General features: G+C 45.4%; 1 protein-coding gene across 2 annotated transcripts; it reads left to right on the top strand.

Moving 5' to 3' along the window:
- The first annotated feature begins 152 nt into the window (after window positions 1–152).
- On the top strand, window positions 153–2,460 carry LRATD1 (LRAT domain containing 1). Of its 2 annotated transcripts, none has more exons than XM_039343648.1 (2): window positions 153–381; window positions 1,127–2,460. In XM_039343648.1, exon 2 carries the CDS (start codon window positions 1,164–1,166, stop codon window positions 2,037–2,039), a length of 876 nt encoding a protein of 291 aa, XP_039199582.1. In that variant the 5' UTR covers window positions 153–381; window positions 1,127–1,163; the 3' UTR covers window positions 2,040–2,460. The 2 variants fall into 2 exon arrangements, with proteins under 2 accessions (XP_039199582.1, XP_039199583.1); XM_039343649.1 differs by lacking the exon at window positions 153–381 and adding an exon at window positions 388–1,038.
- Window positions 2,461–17,244: the final 14,784 nt, after the last annotated feature.

Raw genomic sequence — 17,244 nt, 5'->3', positions numbered from 1 at the left:
CCCACCCTTGGAGTTCCCGTGATTGACACCCCAGAGGATGGCTCGAGCTTTCCAAGCGCAGAGCCGTGCAGCCAATAAGCGCGACCGGGGGCGGGCCTTGGCGTCAGGAGTATCTGTTACTTTAGACTCGCCGGCGCTGTGTAGGGGAGCCCAGAGCTGAGCCGGACCGCGCAGGTGAAGGGCGCGAGCGAGAGCTGGAGCTCAGACACTCGGGGACTGGTTCGCCAGCGCTTGGACGGCGGTGGCGGCGGCGGCGGCGGGTCCTGCTGAGGGGCACCTGGCTGCACTCCTCGGCCTCAGCGGCAGCAGCCCCCACTCCCCATGGCGACCAAAGGACTTTAAAGGAGTTCGGGGGCTTGGTCGGCATCTGGGCGATTCCGGGTACGCAGCTGTCGTCGACTTGATCGTTCCCACCTTGCATCCGTCGCGTCTAGTGCTCGGTTTCTGGGAAGGCCGCCGGCGGGACGGGTTTAGCTTGCCGTGCCTGGGAGATTTCTTCGGGCCAGGAGTTAAAGAAAAGGCAGAGCGAGGACCGAGCCGTGGATGAGAAGCCGGAGAGCGGCGACTTGGAAGCTGCCGACTTCTCCGCGAGAAGTGGCCGCCGTCGCCGCTGCTGCTGCTTTGGAGAAGGAACGGGAGACGCGGGGAACGACAACTGGAGACAAAGCGAAGGGCGGGAGGAACCTCTCGCTGGGACATCTCAACACCGAGCCCGGATGTGGCTTTGATCCTTTTGGGGAGGAAAGAGCTTTGGGGTGCCGTCCCAAACAGCGACCTCGCCGCCGCTCTTTTTCCTTTGTGCACCGCTAGGAGAGGCGACAGCAGATCGGGGGGGGGGGGGGTTGGCCAACAGGGCAGCCCAGGGGTTCTCGCAACCTCTGGCGACCAGGAACCAGCCCCTGCCCGTCTTAAGGGTAGTGTCGGGCGAAAGGGTGGGCGTGTTGGGGAAAAAGGCAAGAAAGACCGGCCGATGACAGTTTTCTCTTCCTTGGCCAAGATGGGGCGCTGAGAACCCGCTTGCGCCCCTTTTCGTGTCGGGTGCGTGTTCATTGTTATGTTCACCCCTCCCTCCCCCCACGTCCTCATGGCGTTAATCTCCCGCTCTTCTCTGTTTGCTGTCCCTCAGATCCGGCGATTCCTGCTCTCGCCGCGCCCTGTCATTGATGGGAAATCAACTGGATCGCATCACTCACCTGAGTTACAGCGAGCTGCCGACCGGGGACCCCTCGGGGATCGAGAAAGACGAGCTGCGCGTCGGAGTGGCATACTTCTTCTCGGACGAGGAGGAGGATCTGGACGAGCGAGGGCAGCCGGACAAGTACTGCGTGAAGGGGTCGAGCAGCCCTGCCCAAGAGTCCCCCACCCGCCACCACCACCACCACCACCACGCGCCGCAGCTGGTGCTGAGCGAGACCCAGTTCTCCGCCTTCCGCGGCCAGGAATGCATCTTCTCCAAGGTGAGCGGAGACTCCCAGACTGGGGATTTGAGCGTCTATCCGGCGTCAGCCCTGCCGGCTCTGTGCAAGCCGGGAGACCTGCTGGAGCTGCTCTACCTGGGCCCGTCCGACCACCCTCCGCCGCCCCCGCAGTGGGCAGTGTATGTGGGCAACGCTCAGATCATCCACTTGCACCAGGGCCAGATTCGGCAGGACAGCTTGTACGAGGCGGCCCCCGGCAACGTGGGCCGGGTGGTGAGTAGCTGGTACCGCTTCCGCCCCCTAGTGGCCGAGCTGGTAGTGCAGAACGCCTGCAGCCACCTGGGCTTAAAAAGCCACGAGATCTGCTGGACGAACTCGGAGAGCTTCGCCGCTTGGTGCCGCTTCGGCAAACGGGAGTTCAAAGCGGGCGGCGAGCTCCAGCCGGCCTCGGGCTCTCAGCCTCAGCAGCAGTACTATCTCAAGATCCACCTGGCAGACAACAAGGGCCACACGGTGCGGTTCCAAAGCTTGGAGGACCTCATTAGAGAGAAGCGCAGGATCGATGCCAGCGGTAAACTGAGGGTGATCCAAGAGCTGGCGATCGTGGATGGCAAAGAATAAAAAGCGGAGCAGGCGCGAGGGGGGAGGGAGGGAGAAGGGAGACCGGCCGTGGCCAGATCGGCAAGCACCACCGTCCTCCCTGCAGACTCGCTCCGCCGCCTGGTTGCTCGGCTTCTTCCGCCTTTCCTCCTCCGGTCTTTCCCATGGAGGGAAAACCACGGCCATATTCCAAACGAAACCAGCGGCTGCCCTTCCCTTGGCCTCGGCCAGAGGTTGGTTCGCCTCCCACGAACAGGGATCGTCGTCACCATGAGCCCGGCGACCCGGAGGGTGGGGTGGAGAGGGGTGGGGCCCGCCACGCGATGAGCAAAGTCTGGACAAAGTCACTCGGGGCTATCCGTGTTCATTATACTTCCCATCCTGCTTAAATAAAAATGTTTTATGAAAAACATTACCCCCCCCTTTTTTATAAAAAAAAAAACCAAACGTTCCTGGCTTTAATTCCTAAGAACAATGGCTGATTTTTTTTATTTGTTAAGGGACTGAGGTTAGTTTTTTTGGAGTTGTGCCTGTTCTGAGTATGCAAGAACTTTTGATGGGTTGTTGATGTGGGAGAAGAGGGCAACCTGGTGCCCTGATATTTTGGGCGCAGTTGGCCTTCCTTCTTTGAAGTCCACTACCTCCAGAAAGGAGTGCGGTTACTTCTTTACAGCATGGCAATTTTATGTGATGATAAATCTTGGGTTTTTAAAATCTGTTTCCTAAAAGGCTATCAGTTCCAGGGTGTTAGACTGATACAACAATGCAGGATCTGGGCTTGTTTTCTGAGTAAGCATGCATAGGATTTCACAATACAGTGTCAGTCCTGGGTCTAACTTTATGCTGCTGTTGCCACCAGGACAATTGCAGTCCTAGGGAGTTACAGTCTTAAATCTGTTCAGATGGCATTAGGTTGTGAAAGGCTGTGCTTAGGCCATTGCATGGTTAAACAGCAAAAAATCCTTTAAACTAAGCCATATTGGTGTTTGTGTAGCATTTCCTCAGTGACCTTGACTGATCTTGAAAAAGCTAAGCAGAATGAGGTTGGTTAGTATTTGGATGGGGGTGTCATCAGGAGATCTTGGGTTAGCCTGAGAAATTTTTAAAAAAATCTGAATTGGCAAAAATCCCTTATATGGATATAAGGTCACCTAGAGATGCTTTAGCTTTACTGCATAGTTATAATTTATTTTAAGAGGTAGCAGTTGCCTTCCCTGCCTTCAGCAATTAACACAGTCTCCTGTTTGGAGTGGAGATTTTACTTTATGGTAAAGCCATGTGGTGTTGCCAAAATGACAGCACATCGGTGGTGACATTGGCACATAAATGCTGTGTTGATTGTAATTATATCCTTTATAATAACTATAATTACATGTAGAAAAGTCACAGCACTTACATAATGATATCCCATGTTTCAGCATTTGGCACCCTGCAAATGGCCATGTGATAAAACATGGTTATTTATTTACTTTGTTACTTATTAAATTTACGTGCTTCCCGACTTGGTATCAATAACTGCAGAAGAAGTTAGATCTGTTTCCTGGAACTGCACTGGAATTTCAAAAGGGGATTTAGTCCCTTTATAATGGGGCATAGAATTTCATTAAGCCTATCCTATGTTTCAACCAAGGGAACAAGTGATGCAGATTAAAAAGACCCTATACCTATCTATTCAGAAACATCCCCACATTAAGGCAACTGGGGCTTGCTGTTACTTGTGATTATACATATGAAATATAAATATTTTGTACATGGCGTTTCGAATTCCCATTTAACTCTTAAATTCTCCTGAATGTAAATTCTAGGTATTTTAGTTAGGGCACAGTTGGGGAAGGCAGACTTGGACTGGATCAAAAATTACAACACACACAATAGATTTAAACTAAATAGTGTGGTGGGCAGAACAAGCCTTAAAATGTTGTTCAGTTAAACACATTGGAAAGGGAAATAAGATGATTTCCTTTTTAATAATCCACTCAAGATTTTAACTTGTATTTCACTTGATAATGTTCTTAGTGGTTTCTTAAATGTTTCCTTATGCTTGGAAGGCAGCCATGTTTCAGTGATCTAAAAAACTATTTTAATCCCATATGCATTCTTTGGGACTATTATTTCTGAATAAACTTGCATAGGATTGTGCTATTGCTTATTTCTCCAGTTATAGTTCAGTGCTTGAGGGGAACTGGGGGTGAGAGACTTAATCTATTCCCACAATCTATACCTCTCAAGAAACCAATAAGAATAGTAATGAAAACAACAATAACATAACATAGCTGTGGGTTGGAATTCTCATTTCTATTTATAGATGTACTCCTATCCTTTTACTCAAAAGTAAGTCCCTCTATCTCCAGTGGACTCTCCTTTCAGGTAAGCGGACCCAGGATTGCAGCCTTTCTGCTATGTGTCTACACTACAGTCACATACAATACTGTCTGATTCAGTGAGATTTATCCTGAGGTAAATACATAGAAACTGTATCTTTAGATAGAACTGAGCAAAATAGTTTTGGTTTGGGGGTTGATGACTTGGTAACCTATGAATCAGATTGAATGCAATATAATTATGTTTTTGTATGTTTCTTTGAAATAATACTTGAACTCTTCTGTGCAATTACTCAAGCATAATTCTTTTTCTTCCATGGGCCTACTTTGATTAAGTGATTTATGGATCATTTCAGCTTTGGACTCCCACATATTTCACAGCTATTGTATGATGCTCTGTTCTCTGCCTGCCCACAATATTCTTCAGGAAAACAAAAAAAGGTGAGTATAGATTCCACACAATAATAAGCTGTTCATTGGTGATAGTTCTTTGCAAAAAGCCACAAAGAGATTGTTGCTGAGTTTGCTTTGAAATTCAAACTGATCACAAGCCCAATTTGGTTGACTTTTTTGTTAAGTAGAGAAAATGTACCTTGAAAGAGCAGAGTGCTTCATATATTTCAAATCTTTATTCTATTGTTAATCAAATCTGAGTAAAGAAAAATAGGGACATCTCTCAAAAGTATTCTGAGCGGAGTACATTCTAATTATATTAATGTGATGCTTTTCAGCTGATCAATTTCTTGCACATACTCCTACTCTGAAAGCTTATTAAGCAATAGCATACAAAATTGCACATTTCTTTTCCCTTCACAATGCAATCTTCATGAGTCTTAAATTAACAAATAGTTATTGCCTCAATATATTATTTTGCTATAGAAAAACTGACTGATAGTTGAATTGTGAGCATGACAAAAATACATCAAATCTGAGGCACTAGCAGGAAAGAAAACTGACTTCCAGTGTTGGTTGGTTCATTAGTTTCATATTTTCTGATCTGTAGAAATTCATTAGATAAATAAGGGCTTTTACTTCCTTCAGATTTAATAACCTGTAAATATTCAATTGGAACGAACCCCACTGAGAATATAGTGAAATATATGACTGCTGTTCATAGCTTGGTGATAGCTACATCAGTATGGGTTTAACATCTGTTCATATGATCATCAGTGCAATGCTTTAGTTATGTGTAAACAGAAACAGTAGATGTAGCCGCATGTGCATCTGCATTGCTTTCTGCGAAGCATTTTGGCACAGTCACTATTGGTGCTGTAATCCATATGAAGATCACGGATCCATTCAATAGTCACTGAGGCCACCACCTTCCACATGAATTGGACTTCACCCTTTAGTAAGGGTATAATATTCAAACTTTCTAATGGAATGACACCTCTTTCTTCCATTTGAATGATGTCAGCTCGGGAGAAATGCCTTCACCAGAGCTCTCGTAATAGGAGAAATAACACATGAAAAAGACTTTCTCCCCTTTCTTAAATATGTGATGGTTGACTGAATTAAACTTCCCAAGACAAAAGGTTAGAACAGGGGTCTTCAAACTTGGCCCTTTTATGACTTGTGGACTTTAACTCTCAGAATTCCTCAGCCAGGCACGTTGGCAGGAATTCTGAGAGTTGAAGTCCACAAGTCATAAAAGGGCAAAGTTTGAAGACCCCTGGGTTAGAATATCTTCCAATCCTGCCTATTTAGCAAATACTTTTATCACGAATGAAAATATGTGTCCTGGGATAATGTCGCAGGATCCAATCTGGGTCAGTCATCGGGACCAGAGGTTTTGTCTTCTGAGCTTTCAGACTCATGCTGAAGCCCATCTTCAGGGAACTGTTCTCTAGAGATATAATCTCTAGAGAGAACTTTCCTGAGGATGGGCTCCAGTATGAGTCTGAAAAGCTCAGAAGGCAAAGCCTCTGGTCTCAGTGACGGATCCAGACTGGATCCTGCAATACTTTATCATTCCCTTTGATCCCACTCCATACTGATTTACTCAGACTAAAGACAAAATAAATCCATTCTGCACCATTTTAGGGTCTCTTGAAATAAGGAGCGTGCTTACTACAAAAGATTTGAGTTGGTTGTAGCTTTGTGGTGGTTTGTACTTCACATCAACAATGGCTATGTATATCTATTATGTGTTTTCTGTAGAAGCATGCCAATTTCTTGAAGCATTGAGATTGTGGTTTTTTTTTTTAATAGAAAGTGTTGAGTGTTAAGCCTCAATCTTTCAGGACTTCATGTTCATTCCTTAAGATTTACTTCAATAGAATTTTAAAGACATCGTTGGAAAGGAGGTTTCCATCCTTGGATCATTGATCATCCTTGGATCATTGTGTATGTATATTTTAGAATCTAAGGTCCAAATTATATTCCATTTCAAGTACTGATTTCAGATTGAGACTACAGTGAGCATTGTAGACTTTACAGATGCAAAGAAGGAACTGTTTTCCAGAACAATCAGAATTTAAGAATGTTTGAGTCTTTCTCAAGGCCAAATGTTTTGCCATGTATTCGCTTCTGGAAACTGTCTTCTAATCACTGCCATAATGAAAATTCCATTTTGCAAATAAGTTATTCTTACACTGGGATAATCACAGGAATAACTACTGGTAGGCCTCGACTTACAACAGTTCATTTAGTAACTCTTCAAAATTACAACGGCACGGAAAAAAGTGACTTATGGCCATCTTTCACATTTACAACTATTGCAGCACTTCACGTGATCAAAATTCAGATGCTCGGCAACTGGTTCATATTTATGATGGTTGCTGTGTCCCAAGGTCATGTGATCAGTTTTTGTAACCTTAAAACCAAAATCAATGGGGAAGCCAGATTCACTTAACAACCATGTTATTAACTTAACTGCAGTGATTCACTTAACAACTGATGCAAGAAAGGCCACACAGTGGGGCAAAACTCACTTAATAAATGTCTCACTTAGCAACAGAAATTTTGGGCTCAATCGTCATAAGTCAAGGACTATCTGTAATTCATTTTGGATTCTTGTTTTATCCTATCTTAATTATAAGACTGACTTGTAGAAGAGCCCCCTCAACTGAAAATAGCAGTATGCATTATTGCATATAGCATAGTCCCATTCAGAAAGAAAAAGCGCTGAGAATGAGCAATTTAGAGAAGCCATTCTCTTCAAGCTCAGCTTTCAACATATAAATAGCAATACGCTTGGCTGAAACTTTGAAATTGATCCACGCTCCAGCTAAAAATATTAGTCAATCTGGTTCCATTGGCTTTTTATTAAGTGTGATATGGTTTCAGTAGCACTAAATATCTTAAATCCAAGCACCTAGTTTAAGTGGGTTTTGCAATAGACTTTCATGTGCTTAGAAATTAAGCAGCTACTAGAATTCTTAAAGCTCTTCAGGGCTTTGTACTGAAACTAATAAAATGACTGAATGGCGACAACCCCCTTTTTAATAACTACCTTAATTCTATCTCATCTGCTCAATTTGGACTCCCATCAGATCTCCATCCCCAGTCTTACGGCAATCTAGGATGGCAATTTATCAAAAGCTCAATAATAATAATGAACATTTGATTATAATAATTAACAATTAATCGGATGCCATAGTACTTCCTTTCAATTTGGTGGACTGTATATTGTACAGATTGGAATTTACCTATTATAACTTGATTAAGGGAAGAGAGCAAACTCGTTCCTTCTGATTGTGCAAACTGCACCTTGTGAATCTTGACAAAACCTTATCCCTTCCAAAATTTGTAATATAGTAGACAACATACTCATTTTTGCTCAAAAGCAATAAAAAGGAAGAGTGCCCTAAAAGAACAGGTATAGACAACCAGGTGTCTTGTAGGTGATTTGAACCAACCCCCAAGGCACTCACTTTTGATGGTCAGTGGCAACAGGTGGTAGGAATTGTAGTATCTGGAGGATGCAGGTTGCCTATGCTTGCCTATGGGGGATGATTGGACAAAAATGCTTTTAAGTAGAAATTTTTCTGGGAAAGTGCATATGAAATAGATATATTAGGAAAAATCCATAATAAACAGTACAAGGTATATCAATATTCATGCTGTCTTTGTTTTAACTGGGTCCAATTGGAGCAGACAAATCAATTTATAATCAGGAAAATGATATTCAGAGTGAAACAAGTTTGTTCATTCCTAATGAAGATTGTTCATACCTTTCTTTTAATGTTCCATTCTTATGTGAGTGTGTTCAAGAAACAAAATCTGGACATGACACAGTGTTGTTCCAATCTATGCAACCCTTCTTTTTCTTTGTGCCATTTAATTATATGGGGAAAAGAAAAGTATGGCTTCACAGGAGGGCTGCAGTGGGTGTAAATGTCATCCAGTCCCTGCAAACTTATGATCAACAGTAGGATGCATATAAGGAAGGGCAATATAAATCTTCCGAAGGCATCAATCATCATGAAAAATAGCCCTGCTACATGTAGGAAGAAAGTTCTAATAGTAGTTAAGATAGCTGTTTTCTTCTCTGTTTCACTCTGATTATTTGCACAAGGTAGTGAATTACTCAGGAGAGGAAGAAATTAATTAATCATTATTCTGATCCAGCCAAGTGCAGTGAAGCAGATTAAATTCTGGTGATTTCACCAGCAGAGTTGCATAAGGGCTTAAAAGTTTCACACAAAACAGTAAGCTTTTAATCTGAAATCCTTTGCTCTGGGTAGTAGAAAGACCAGTTCTGTATAGATAGGATTGCAAAAGAAGCTGTACGTTTCTGGCTGAAACATACCTTAGGATTTTTAGTTAATTATATGTTTTCTTGATTTTCTATTTTCAGAACTTTTTAAAATTGTTAATTTTTCCACGTAATACCAATTTGATTTCTTATTATGGTAGTTCATCTTCCCTTGATTTTCCTATTCTAATCTTTGGAGAGCTTTCCAAGCCTCGTTCAATCATAATTTGCTTTTATAAAACATATCAGTTAATTTTAAGGCAAGCAGCATTAAAATGATCTTTTTGCCAATGATGTCCAAAGAGTGTTTCTAAATTTAGCCAGTTAAACAACAGTTACTAAATCAGATTTTCTTTTCCATTCCTTTTAATTTCCTGTTAGGTTGTTTATCAGGTTAGGCCTGAAAATAAAATCTGTGATGATAAGAGAAAAAATTCTAGTCTGTGACTTCATGGTATCAGTAACACTACAGCAGACTTATAAAATAATAGGTGGATGGGGCTAAGCTTCAAAAATAAATCCAAAAAATTGCCCTCGAGTATACAAAACAGTAAAGAGAACATCTGATTGTAGATCTTTAAAGTATTTATGTCATTTGCAGTCGGCAGCTGCCATTCAATCTGAGGAGAATTTTCTTGTGTTCATTTTTCATTCACTGATGCTGCTTGAAGGCTAAACATGCTGTTATTGGCTTAATCGACTTTCACCAGCGTACTTCATTATCTAACAATTGCAGTCCAGACTTGCATTGTAAGCTTCCCAGAGTTTGTATGATTGGGCATTATCACATTGTGGGCAACAACTACCCTACTTTGTGGACCATAGTTTATTCTAGTGGGCATTGTGTGACACCAGCAATTATGATTTGTTCACAAGCCACTTGTAAATCTCTGTAGCACTGCACTTCCTTTTAAATGCCTGATTGCAATGGATTTACAAGCTTGTAAAGTTCAATATCATGGTGGATCCCGCAACATTTTGGATTGTTGGGATTTTTTTAAACCTAAAATGATTTCACAAATTGTAATACTTGTCTCTTCTCCTTTTCTTTATTAATTTTGGAGTTATTCTGCTTAGATATTTTGGTGATCTATTCTATTAAGAAAATCTGTGGAGGGCTAGCACTATATAGGATTTAAATATGTGGTCAAATCATCATGATTAGTTCCTACGCAGAGCACATTGGGCAGTAAGTGATTTCCAATGGTTTTGATCATTCAGGGCATTTTTGGCATTCTAAGGGTCATTCATAATCTTAAAATCTTCCTTGAGTGTTTGGTGCCATGTTTTCCTAAGCCAGCCTTATGTCTTCATTCCTCCAGGAGGTATCCAACATAGTCTTTAGGCATATGTAATATATGGCCAACAAGCCACATTTGAAGTTCGTTCAGTTTTCAATAGGTGTTCTAAATCTGAATTTTGTAGGATCTCTTCATTAGAGAGGTGGTCACGATATGAGATGCGGAGATGTCTTCTCAAACAGCATTGTTAGAAAACATTTAACTGTTTAATCATCTTGGCTGTATACTTCTGTGTTTCGCAAGCATATATTGCAGTTGGTATAACAGCACTCTTGAAGAGTTTAATCTTTGTGGTAATACTTACAACTGCTGTAGATCAAATTGGGCACATGCATTGAAATACATCCGCTGCCCTTCCAATTTGATGGTCAATGTCCTTATGTGTACCTCCATTGATAGACATAATGCTACCAAGATAAGTAAATTGTTGGACTTGTTCTATAGCCTGGCCACGGACTATTATAGGCACATTATACTGAACACTTCTGACGTGGATGAATGTGGTCTTCTGAAAATATATACGTACGCCAATCTCGTTATCTAAACTGGTGGTCATTTCTTGCAAGCACCCCTTTGTTTCGCCAAGCAGTGTGATGTCATCTGTAAAATCTAAATCTGTTAGGCTATTTCCCATGGGATGCCCAAGTTAGGATTATTCATAGCTCTGTGACAAAGTCCATGGGGACGAGAAACAAGAATGGCAATAGTTATACATCCTTGTCTTACCTTGGGTTGATGTTAAAGGCTGTGTGGTCAAATGTGATGCATTGTTGGAGGCCCTGAAAAACCAAGTTGGGTACAGATCACCCTGGGGAAAAAAACTCTTATGTTAAGAGTTTATGCTGACCTGATGGGATCTAATCCATCAGCAAAGCAAAGGACATCCTGAAACATTATTAAGGCTGTGTAGAAAAGTGATGACAGGCACCTTAGCCAGAAAAAGAAACTGGAGAATATTCAAAAGAAAAAACTATGAAGTGAGGTTAGAAACTCTGAAAAATGTTTGTGAAATTTCAGTTCAACTCTTAAGAAACTTAAAAAAAAATATAATAGGTAGGTTGGAGGACTGGTGGAATAGTTTAAATGTATTATTTTCTTGTCCTTTGGTTAGCCTCAGAATAAAATGGGGTCACTGTTGCGTCCTTGGCGGGAAAGCAGACACGAGAAGCAGCTGGAGTTCTCAGTTTCTTTTATTCAGCGTTCAGCTTACAGGAAGATGGCTTCAGCCTCGCCCAAACGCCTCGCAGCCTCTTATATAGGCAACTCCCGGGTAAAGGGTTACTTTTCCCGCGCCAGCACCCGCGCATGCGCACGGCGCTGGCGACAGCCTGTCTGGTCCCGGGCAGCTTTGCACCTGCCCGGGACTGCCTGCAAACGCCCGAGCCGTTTGCAAAGGCTCGGGACATAACACCCCTTTCCCCCGGGCTAAAACTACTACCAACATACAACATTTATTTTATACGACATTTTGCTCCCCATGTTCCACTGTTTACTGGCTTTTGCTTTGCCAGCAATGTTATGTAGTCTTCTAGGTACTTGGGAGATTTCTTTGCTCTCTGTGACCTTCTTAGCTCTGGATTACTGGCATAAGTCCCCTGACTGGAGGGAGGCGTGAGCCTTTTCTCTCTATTGTGCCCTGGTGTCTTCCAAGGACTGTGCCCCAATGCCTGGCCTGCTCGCTTGCCCACCGGGCTCGTCAGGCCAGGGCTTCTGTTGCTTTGTGACCTGGTTGACCTGCCTAGCTGTAGACCCTCGGGCCCCTTGAAGTGATAGCCGCTGCTGGGCGTCTCTGTAGGACCTCCTAGGTCAGTCCAAGACCTGTCAGGAGGCTGTCCATTCCCTGAACCCCATTCTGTGTTCGGGCTCGTGTGGGTTTCTGTACTTTCCCAAAACTCAGGGGTTCCCTGATTGTGCTAGGGTTGTTGTAGTCGGGACTTGGTTCCTCGACTAGCTCTGTGTATGTTTGACCCCCTGTAGGATTTGGGGTAAGGTCAGGCCAACCTTGGGAATTGTGTGCCAGCTCTCTTGCGGGGAATGATTTGTTGGGATGCCCCCGGGTATCCTCCGTGACTGGAGTGCTGTGTGACGTATGTGGAAAAGTGAGTATGCCCCCGGGGTGACTCCCTGGCTGGAGTAGGCGTGAGTGCCTGTTGTGTGGGTAAGCTCCATGACTTCCTTTTCGGAGCAATTGCGGAATCTTGGGACGAGCCGTTTGTGGCTCCCTCAGTGGAGATGGGCAGTAGCTCTTGCCCTTCCCTTTGCTCCAAAGGGTCCCCCTCCCCCCCTGGAAAAGACCCAGGAGTCTCAGCAGAAAAGTCTCGCCTAGAGCGGAGTTGGTCGATGTGCCGACGTAGGACACGACCGTTGTCCAGGGCAACCTCGTAGGAGAGAGGACCTGTGATCCTGGACACAGAAGCGGGGACCCATGTATGACCAGGCCCGTAATTGCGAGCCCAAACCGGGGCACCCACAAGTAGTTGTCTAGGTGCCCTAGGATGTGAGGTAGATGAAGGCAGTCTGTCCGGATGCAACCGGTCAAGTCTAGTAGTAAGTTGGCGCCCCCAACGAAGTTCAGCTGGACTTCTCCCTGTAGAAGTGGACGGTGTGGTGCGATAAGAAAGGAGAAAGTCAGCCAACCTGTGATGCCAGTCCCCGTAGGTGAGTCTCTTCAAGGCGTCCTTTGCGATGCGCACCATGCGTTCAGCCATACCGTTGGTGGACGGGTGAAAAGGCGCAGACGTGGCATGACGAATCAGGTTTGCCTGTAAGAAAGCTTGGAATTCGGAGGAGGTGAATTGAGGTCCGTTGTCGGACACGATGACATCTGGCAGCCCGTGTGCAGCAAAAATCCCCCTCAGTACCTGAATAGTCTTTGCAGTGGTGGTGGATGAGACAGGCACAACCTCAAGCCATTTTGAATGGCTGTCAACAAGGACCAAGAAGAACTGGCCCTGAAAGGGCCCAGCGTAGTCAATGTGCACCCTAGACCATGGGGACTGTGTTTCCTCCCATCTATGCACAGGAGCTTGGGGCATCTCTGGGCGAGATCGTTGGCACAGGTGGCATGCGTGCACCTTAGCCTCAATATCTTTATCTAAACCAGGCCACCACAAGTGGCTCGTGCAAGAGCCTTCATACGAACAATGCCAGGATGACCCTCGTGGAGGGATTCTAAGACCCTAGTCCTCATTGAGGTGGGAATGACAACTCTGTTTCCCCAAAGCAGACAACCCTGAGAAAGGGACAGTTCGTTTCTTTTGGACCAGAAACTCTGAAACTCAGGACTAGGGCAGTGCTCAGGCCACCCGACAGGACCCAGGAGCGGACACGTGAAAGTGTGTGATCTGTACCTGTTTCAGCGGTAACATCCCTGGCACTAAGAGGGAGCTCGGGCAAGGCTTGGATTGATAGAATGTTGACAGCTGGCGCGGGGTCAGCTTCTACTACTGGCAGAGGCAACCTACTGAGGCCATCAGCATGGCCCATTTCTTTCCCAGGCTTGTGGAGTAATGAAAAATCATATGCAGACAAGAAAATAGACCACCTAAGCATTCTAGGGGAAATGATGTGGGGAGTCTGCTTACGTGTGGTAAACAGTCCCAGCAGAGGCTTATGGTCAGTGAAGACCGTGAAATGCCTGCCATATAGAAAATCGTGGAATTTTTTAATTCCAGCAACAACAGCCAGAGCCTCCCTGTCTATCTGAGCGTAGTTGCACTCGGCAGAAGACAGTGTTCTGGAGTAGTATGCAATAGGAACCTGAGTTCCATCAGACCTGAGGTGACTCAGGACAGCTCCAACCCCGTAGGGGGATGCATCACAAGCGATGCACACAGGAGAGACTCGTTGAAATGTGCAAGAACACTGTTAGAAGTGAGCAAGGCCTTGACTTCTTTAAAGCAAGCCTCATGTGCTTGTGACCACAGCCACACAGCTTGTTTGTCTAGTAGCCTGTGAAGAGGCTCAGCTACACTAGCTTTATGTGGAAGAAAAGAATTGTAGAAATTCAGGAGGCCTAGGAAGGCCTGAAGTTCGGCCTTAGACTTTGGCCTGGGTGCTTCTAAAATAGCAGTTAGTTTGGATTCAGCAGGATGAATCCCAGCAGCATCAATTTTGAATCCCAGAAATTCAGTAGAAGGCACCCCAATCTTGCATTTGTCTTTTCTGAGCTTGAGGCCTGATTCCCTGAATCTTAACAGGACAGCCCTAAGTCTTTCAGCTAGAATGTGTGTGGAGTCTCCTGCAATCAAGACATCGTCAAAGTAGGGGCAGACCCCTGGTATACCTCGTAGTGTGTTTTCCATTACGCTTTGGAAAATCCCAGGAGCGACATTTACTCCAAACTGTAGCCTTTTTACTTTAAAGGCTCCCCTGTGGGTCACAATGGTCTGAGCTATGGCAGCATCATCATCAACAGGCAGCTGTTGATATGCTTGAGCTAGGTCAAGCTTTGCAAAAACACGCCCCCCCTTGAGAGAGGCCAGGATGTGACTGACCACAGGAACAGGATAGGCATGTTGCTGCAATGCCTTATTGAGTGTGCATTTGTAATCAGCACAAATGCGAATGTCCCCATTTGCCTTTAGAGGCGTGACAATGGGGGTCTCCCACGGGCTGGAATCAACAGGTTCTAGGATTCCCTGTTGGATTAGTTTGTCTAGTTCAGTGTCAATCTTACTTTTTAAAGCAAAAGGGACCCTTCTTGCTTTAATCCTAATGGGAGTGACAGTGGGGTCTAGCTTTAAGGACACAGGTGGTCCTTTGAATGTGCCCAGCTGGGGGCTGAAAACATCTGCAAATTCTTTGCAGACTTCCTGTAGGTCGAGTGTTTGTAAGCTGTTGAGTCCTGTGACGTGTATCCCCAGGGCCTCAAACCAATCGAGTCCTATGAGACTCGTTCGTTCACCCCCTACTACTAATAAGTCTAGTGGACCTTCAAAACTCTTGTATTGCACGTTAAGGGTGGCCTCCCCCTTAACACACACTCTTGAGTTCTGAAAATCTGTTAATACAATATCAGAAGGCCTTAACTTGGCCTTAGACCCACTTCTGGAACAAATCTTCCTAAATGTATGCAATGAAATGATGGACAGGGCAGACCCTGTGTCTAGTTCCATAGATAATGGAACCCCTTGTAGCTTCACGTTGAGTGACAGCTTTTTCTTCATGGGCTTGTGTGTGCCTGTTCTACAGATGCTTCTTCGCGAAGCGCAAAAACCCTACCCTATTCTGGCTGGGGAATCTGGTACCTTTCAGGCGTTCTTCTTGGGGTTGTGCCTTTCGTCGGCTCAGACACACAGCTGCAATGTGCCCTTGTTTGCCGCATGCCCGGCAGGTAGCGGAGCGGAACTTGCAGTCGGTTCTCCTGTGGCGACCTCCACAGCCGATGCACTTGAGCGGAGCCGAAGAGCTTCCCTTCTGGTTCTCTTCCTTCGCGGGGTGTAGACGGTCGACTTCCTCGTCCGGATCCTCCTCGGAGTTTCGTCGGACGTCTTCCTGGTGCACGGACGCACCCTCTGCACTGTTTCTGATCGGCCGCATGTTTTTGATGGCGCCGCCTGCTGCTTCTTCTGCGGTGACTTCCCTTAAGGCGTCTTGGAAGGATAATTCTTCCTTTGCGAAAAGTCTCTGTTGTAGCTCGCGATGCCTTAAACCCGCACACGAATCGGTCCCTCAGTCGTTCCTCGAGGTCCTTGAACTCGCAGGGCTTGGCGGCCTTCCGTAGCGCGGCGATGTATTCCTTGGCTGTTTCACCGGACCGTTGATCCCTCTGCTCGAAGGTGTGGCGCCATGAGATAACGGACACCTTGGGGTGGAAGTGCTCTTTCATCAGCTTCTTCAGGTCTGCGTAGCTTACAGACTCTACTGGAACAGGTGCTACAAGATTTTCTGCGATTTCGAAGGCGTCTTGGCCGCAAACGCAAAGCAGGGTGGCGGCCTTCAAGCTATCTTCCCTCACTTGGTTTGCCTTGAAGTAGTTCTCCATTCTGGATACGTAGGACTCCCACCGCTCTGGATGTGAGACGTCGAATTCCGAAAGCCTTCCGATTTTCGCCATCTTCGGATCTTCAGGAGACGGGTCTATCAGCCAGCCTACCCCCGAATGCGCACCGGATTGGCGGGCAGCTGCCGAGTCGACGCCGTTCCTCTTCCGCCGCTCAGGACTCCTTGGGTAAGCTTACACTTCTTCCTTTCCAGGTAGTGCAAGGCATCCCACCTTCGTCGCCAGTGTTGCGTCCTTGGCGGGAAAACAGACACGAGAAGCAGCTGGAGTTCTCAGTTTCTTTTATTCAGCGTTCAGCTTACAGGAAGATGGCTTCAGCCTCGCCCAAACGCCTCGCAGCCTCTTATATAGGCAACTCCCGGGTAAAAGGGTTACTTTTCCCGCGCCAGCACCCGCGCATGCGCACGGCGCTGGCGACAGCCTGTCTGGTCCCGGGCAGCTTTGCACCTGCCCGGGACTGCCTGCAAACGCCCGAGCCGTTTGCAAAGGCTCGGGACATAACAGTCACTTTCTCCCTTTTCTCATCTTTAATGTATATGAAATTTCACTGAGCATGAAGATTACACCAGATGCTCAATCAGCTAGCAATTTCAAACCCAAAAACTAAAAAAGTGGGGGGGGAACCTCTTCATTGCTCTTTGTTCTCCATAGCTTGGAAAGATTGCGTGCAGAGAGAATGAAACCTTTTCAATTAATCATTTTATTTCTCAAGGAAGATGTACATGCTCCTTCAAATAAGGGATAGAAAATCCTCTGCCAAAGTATTTTCTCTGCTTTTTGTTTCTGTTCTGAGAATGGAAATAGAACGGAAATGTAGCTCTTTGGACATTTTTTGCAGATTGGGGAGTTTCTGGAGCAAGATATATTTTGTATTTGGGTGTGTGGAAGCTTTGCTTTCTTT

Source organism: Crotalus tigris, unplaced genomic scaffold (assembly GCF_016545835.1).
Source record: "Crotalus tigris isolate CLP2741 ecotype Arizona unplaced genomic scaffold, ASM1654583v1 scf7180000017870.367028, whole genome shotgun sequence".
Lineage (NCBI taxonomy): Eukaryota > Metazoa > Chordata > Lepidosauria > Squamata > Viperidae > Crotalus > Crotalus tigris.
Note: the sequence above shows the minus strand (reverse complement) of the source record. Positions and strands in the feature narration are given on the sequence as shown.

Bases quoted from the DNA above. Each gene is read 5' to 3' on its own strand.
- LRATD1 (XM_039343648.1), top strand. From the start codon at position 1,164: ATGGGAAATCAACTGGATCGCATCACTCACCTGAGTTACAGCGAGCTG.